Source organism: Salmo trutta, chromosome 3 (assembly GCF_901001165.1).
Source record: "Salmo trutta chromosome 3, fSalTru1.1, whole genome shotgun sequence".
In the NCBI taxonomy this organism is placed as follows: domain Eukaryota; kingdom Metazoa; phylum Chordata; class Actinopteri; order Salmoniformes; family Salmonidae; genus Salmo; species Salmo trutta.
This window is the reverse complement of record NC_042959.1, coordinates 64,855,739-64,862,317: the sequence shown is the minus strand read 5'-3', so window position 1 is coordinate 64,862,317 and position 6,579 is coordinate 64,855,739. Positions and strand designations below refer to the sequence as shown.

The 6,579-nt window shown below is 42.4% G+C and overlaps 1 protein-coding gene across 1 annotated transcript; it reads right to left on the bottom strand.

Annotated features, from left to right (window-relative positions):
* Positions 1-3,678: 3,678 nt before the first annotated feature.
* cnfn (cornifelin) lies at positions 3,679-5,921 on the bottom strand. Its single transcript, XM_029744872.1, has 4 exons — positions 5,826-5,921; positions 5,570-5,701; positions 5,231-5,367; positions 3,679-4,354 (listed from the first exon to the last, which is right to left on the bottom strand). Exons 2-4 carry the CDS (start codon positions 5,697-5,699, stop codon positions 4,265-4,267), a joined length of 357 nt encoding a protein of 118 aa, XP_029600732.1. The 5' UTR covers positions 5,700-5,701; positions 5,826-5,921; the 3' UTR covers positions 3,679-4,264.
* Between the last annotated feature and the right edge of the window lie 658 nt (positions 5,922-6,579).

Below are 6,579 nucleotides of genomic sequence, written 5' to 3'. Positions count from 1 at the left end.
CTAGGGTGGCTGGAGTCTTTGACAATTTTTAGGGCCTTCCTCTGACCCAGCCTGGTGTAGAGGTCCTGGGTGGCAGGAAGCTTGGCCCCAGTGAAGTACTGGGCCGTTCGTACTACCCTCTGTAGTGCCTTGCGGTCGGAGGCCAAGCAGTTGCCATACCAGGCAGTGATGCAACCAGTCAGGATGTTCTCGATGGTGCAGTTGTAGAACCTTTTGAGGATCTGAGGACCCATGCCAAATCTTTTCAGTCTCCTGAGGGGGAATATGTTTTGTCGTGCCCTCTTCACAACTGTCTTGGTGTGCTTGAACCATGTTAGTTTGTTGGTGATGTGGACGCCAAGGAACTTGAAGCTCTCAAACTGCTCCACTGCAGCCCCGTTGATGAGAATGGGGGCGTGCTCTGTCCTCTTTTTCCTGTAGTTCACAATCATCTCCTTTGTCTTGATCACGTTGAGGGAGAGGTTGTTGTCCTGGCACCACACGGCCAGGTCTCTGATCTCCTCCCTATGCGCTGTCTCGTCGTTGGCGGTGATCAGGCCTACCACTGTTGTGTCATCGGCAAATTTAATGATGGAGTTGGAGTCGTGCCTGGCCGTGCAGTCATGAGTGAACAGGGAGTACAGGAGAGGACTGAGCACGCGCCCCTCCACATGAATTATTAGAATATTACTTACTATTCTGTATTTATATCAGTTTTGTAGTGGTAAAAAAAAATAAAGATGATGGGTAAACTATAATATCCAGTGGGCGATGGAGATAAGACAAACAAACATCGATATAAACAAAAACATATTACATTTTTAAAACTGTATTGTTAGCATGTTGAATGCATTTTAAATAGGCCTATAGGGAAGATAGGCCATGTGGATATGTTCATATTTAAATATATCTCATTTTTTTAAAGTTCTAAACTTGTTCGATAAGATTAGTACAGATTTTCTCAGGAGACCCCACATGGGGCCCCACCCCAAGTCCCTTCTGCTTCCTTCTGCATGCATTGCAGTCTGCCTCAGCCTCACCACTGACGCTTCTATCACACCAACAGCGTCATTGCATTTTGGACCAGAATTACATTCATTTCCAATGAAACGCTGCATTTGCCTTGCAGCATTGTGCGTTCGTTCGGTGTGGTGCTATCGAACGTATGCTCAAACTGTATGTGTAGACGGCTTGACAGAAATTGGGTGAATGTTGAACTTTTGTTGCATACATATCCAGATGATGCTGCATACTATGGTGTGTTCGAAGTGTGAGAGCTACATCACGGGTCTGTCTCAGTAGCCTACTCTCTGTAAAGCAAAGTTATTGAGAATTTAGTAGTCTATATTTTGCTCAGTTTAGGCACTGTTTAAAGCTGCAATATGTAACTTTTCGGCCACCCGATCAAATTCACATAGAAATGGGATTTGTAGTTTAATACACTAGCTTAAAACAGCTGAAAATACAATCTTTTTGGTTATGGAAAATATTTTTCACAGTGGTTAACAATTATTCTTTACACTATACTTGCTTGTTTTGTCACATAATCTGAGATTAAGCTAACTATTAGAATTTTAGCAACCAGGAGATGGAGGAGCAATACATTTCTGCATATTTCACTTTTAACGTTAGCTTCTTACTTCCTCTTAGCTGGCTAAGGAATACTAGCCAGAGCCCATCAACGTTACTGCAATATAAGTCTCTGCTGCCAGCTAGCCTGACTGATCTATGAGCAACTATTTACAAGTTGTGCACTCATTGTCATAGAGTCGGTTTTTGTTTGTTTGGGGGATGTCTGTAGACATGGCAGGAGTCATGGGCCGGTTTAAAAATGTTGTCTGGCATATCGCAAACTCACTGTCAGCAGCGTCTCTAGTTGCATACTTGAACAGGTGTTGTGCCGAAAATCTCCCCCCTGACAGAATTCTTCCCCCTTCGTGTGAACGCGCGCACACACTCGATTCTTCATTTGTTTGCTAGTTGAGATTCCTGCTCTTCACTCCGTTGTATTTTGAGAATTTTGGCAGGCAATAAAATGTCTTTGCCAAAATACCCCCCACCCCTTCTAATTTCCTTAATTTTGTGGCTAGAGTCAAATACTTTCTGTGGCACACATCAGAGTCAAATACTTTCTATAGAACAAACTTCACGTCAGGATAGGCAATCGAGATTAATAATTAATGTATGCGAATCATATTAAACATGGAGGAGGGCGTAAAAGGTAGGCAAGCAATAAACATTTCAGAACAACTACTAGTCGAATAAGATATGGGAGAGATGACGAATTTTGTCAAAGAGATTTATTTATAGACTAATACACTTGAAACAAATAGCCAAACTGAAAACTGCAGACATTACTAGTGCCTCCCCGCGATCAAACCGCCATAACAAATAAAATGAAACGCAGCCTAACATGATGATTGACAGCTGCCTTGAAGGACACAAATAAAACATGCTTTCTGCTACTAAGATCAGTGAAATGTAGACTAAACTGACAAGAGTTTGGAGCAGAAATCTCCACTAGCAAGCAAGTCGCAGCAATGAAAAATGTAGTGTGTGCGTGTTCATGCGAGGGGGGGGGGGGGTTCTGGCAGGGGGGAGAGCAGGCTCAACACCTGCTCTGAGCTGGGGTAGTCCGTTTCACGTCTCAGGCCTTTGGCCGTTTGAGGGAGTGGTGAATGTCCTGCTAAAAAGGATCAATCTGAGGGACACAAGCAAACATAACGAACAAACCACTGTTAATGATTCCACTTGTTCACAGAGGCAGAACTCTGTCAGATCAAGAAGGTAAATAAGCCTTCTGAGCTTTGATTGACGCTGGAAGCAATATTTAGAAGTTAAACAATCACTTATTTTCTTTATTGTGTACAAATTATATATTTTATTATTATTTTCAAATTAGAAAAAATGACCGAGGTCCGGACATCGGTGTCGCCATATGTAGTTATGTGTTACTGGCTTTGATTTTTCCATTTATATATGTCGAGGTTGGACGTTAGCACGTGGGGTGTACCGATTTGGGTCACCTCATTAGTCAGTATGTGTTACACCTAAGCTGGTTTGTCATCTCGTTCTTGGGAAGGTGTTTCACCCGTGCTAGCCCTGGTGCTATTTAAGCGTGGCTGGCCCAGTGCTCCAGTTGTCTTGAGAGACGTTGAGGGTTAACGCCTTTAGTTGGCTCTACCTATTTGATTTCTAGACAAACAATCCTTTATCTGATCTTCCCTGTTTTTGATTTGGTCCACTTTTTGGTTTGCTTCCTTTAAGTTTGGTGTTAGTTTTTCTTTTCTTTACCTCTTCTTGGCCAATTTTTGTGGCTGCTCATGGTGGAGTTTTGTTTTTAGGTCCTATTGTTGCTAGTCAACTTTCAGTGGACCCCACCTGCATAATCTACAACTTTCATTAACCTATCATAATCCATCATAACATAATTTGATTATGAGTTATCAAATACTTTTGTTATTTTTAGGTTAAGAGAGTCTATATACTGTATAACATTAAAATAAAGCAAAATCATATCTGAAGTCCCATATAATCTTAATCAAAAGCCTCCAGTCCCGCTTTACCTGTGCTCTGAGGGCTGTGTCATGTTGGTTCTTTCTGCTACATTATGAAAGTGTGTCTCTTAATCCTTGATTAATGACTGACACGATTTTCACTTTGGTTGTACAGAAAGAGGAAGAAAATGGACAACTGACCTGAAGTCATGGGACACATTCAATTGAAAGTTGTTCTCCATTTATTGTTCTTTATTTACATCGAGAGGGAGATGAAAACCCTGGGACTCCAGTGAAGAATGTGCCAAAAAAACGTTTTGGTAGAAAAGCACATTCTTGACTTTTCTACCGCTGGATTTTCCTCTCCATCTCCATGGAAATGAAAAAAAGTGGAGAACAACTTTAATTTGAATGTGAAAATTGTGCTTTATTGAAATCCGAAACATCTCAATCAGGTCATTTTCAGACAAGCAAATAAACACCATTGGATCATGATACAAAACGCCACTATATAATGTGCCTCATAGTAGTAAACTATAATGTATAGTTTAAGCTACGGTTCTTTAGTAGTATAATGGTATTATAAGAGTATTACACAGACCATAATAAATATAGGATGGACTGGCCACAGTCAAGGCAATACTTCAACAAAGTTGTGTTCAAAGCTTAGGATTTTCCAACCAGGCTGTGACATTGTACCTGTGACGTCAGAAGGCACACTGTGTTTTTCCCCATGACTGGATGCATGATTGTCATTAAGCCTGTCCCTATTCCCCTCATTTAACCGATCAGCCTCTCATCTTCTGCTCCCTGGCCATCTGACAGAGTCCGCAGAAAGGCAGGCAGGTCATGACTACCCAGTCATCACACACGGAACCCTGAGTAAAAACATAAAAGGTTAACATGTCAAGCATAACATAAACACTATGACAACACTTATAGGTAGGGCCTTGACTTTTGCTTGACCACATGACCTGAAAAGTAAAATCTTAGTCAGGTCGCAGTTAGGCTATAAATAGGGTCAGAGGGGGGGGCATAAGGTTGACTTGTCTAAACTCTCATCTCTTTGCACTCTCATCTCTTTGCTTCCCTGTGGCTCAGTTGGTAGAGCATGGTGTTTGCAACGCAAGCATGGTGTGTGCAACGCCAGGGTTGTGGGTTCGATTCCCACGGGGGGCCAGTACAAAAAAATGTTTTATGCATATATGCATTCACTACTGTAAGTCGCTCTGGATAAGAGCGTCTGCTGAATGACTAAAATGTAAATGTAAAATTCTTTTTTTCATCATCTTTTTTTGCATTCTATGGTCTACAGTAGAAAAACAGAATGAAAACACCCAGTTGTGGCTAACTGTAAACTTGCACATCCTTGACTGCATTGTTTTTTAATAGGAATAGCCAACTGTTGACTACTTCAGTCTTCACTTCTAGACTAAGGCCAGTATTCAATTAAATCGGAGGTTATAGGCATTGCGGTTCAGGCAATGTTCCTGTGTTCACAGAGATCCCGTTCACGGTAAATGCTACATATATTGTCTCAATCGGATTGCCTTTAAAAAACGCAATGCCTATCAACCCGAGATCGGATTGATTCCCAGCCTTACACTATATACTATACTCGCTAACATTCAGTTAGAGTGATAAAGGAAATATTTAAATTACAACTCTTTGAGGAGGCTTAGAAATGTATTTTTCCCATTATATTTGAGTCCTGGACATAGGGTTTGTATTGATGATGTAGTAGGGTCACTCACAGGGATGCGGTATTTGCTGCGGATGCTTGTCCTCAGGGCGATCAAGGCTCCAGGGAGGAAAGGCACACAGCAACTGTCCCCATTGTCCTGTGCAACCTTACAGCCCAGGATACAGGGCACGAAGGTCGCACACAGACCTGGAAGAAAAAACATTAAAGTCACACACTGTCTCCACCATTAATTGTTGGTGTGGCGTGTTTGAGTGGTCATCACGGTTACATTAGTTGTGTAGAACTGATACCGAGTAACCTCACCCAGTCTATGGATTTTTAAACAGTGTACTCAACACAATGCAAACATTGTGCATGCATAATTTTACACACACAGAGGGGGACTCACAGATGCCGCAGTCATCGCAGCAGTCACAAACGTTGGAGCTCCAATCGGAGGACCCAGAGGAAGTCACGGTGTAGTTGTTGATGGTGACCTGAGGCTGGGAGCTGATCACCATCTCACTCTGATAAGCCATTACTATCAGGGAGAAGAAGAAGTTTGGACAAAGTTCTACATCCGTTTACACCTCCACACACTGATACCATTCAATATTCATATTCAAAGCCGACTAGAGTCGCAATGGTTATCTCCTGCCACTTACCTGCTGGTGCTCAATCCCTGTCAGTCTCCACTGGGGCCTTAGATATCCTGGGTGAGCTTTGGGAAAAGCTGTGAATGGGAGCGCCACGGGGGCCCTTTGCTCTTATACCCATGGTGACATCATCATATGGTGACAGTGCCATTTCCATGAAATATGGCGAGACAAAGAGTACCTGCATTCTGGCCACCCATTTGGAACTGTAGGAACACCTCATAAAGAGAAATGTCAAATGTTTGGTTTCTGGGCGTAGAAGTTTCAGTCCTTTCAAAAGTCAACCTCTTTACTTGGTTGTTGTTATCAGTATGGTAAATGGAACAAAGCAGGAACATAGTGCGGCACCTTGTACTTCGTAGCCACTCAGGTGTGTGCATGTGCGTGTTTGTGTGTTTAATGATGCATGTACAAGCCAAGGTTTGTGTTGTGTACACTCTCTTAAAAAATACATAGACTGGGTGAGGATAATCAAGACCAGCAGTTCTGTACATCTAATGCAAGAGTGATGGCCATTAACAGACCCAACGGCCCCATCCAATATCAGAAATTGAACAAATTATCAGGGCAACAACACTACTGACAGGGCATTTTGGGGGGCCCTAAGGGAGATTTGGTTGGGGGGCCACCCACATCGCGGCAAAACATTTGTGGCCCCCCTCTTGATGGTGGAGAGACAAATGTAAGTTTGAAAGTTTATTTCCTGCAATTCCACACATTTTGCCATGGGGGGAAGATAATTGTTTTGCAATTTTGTAACAAA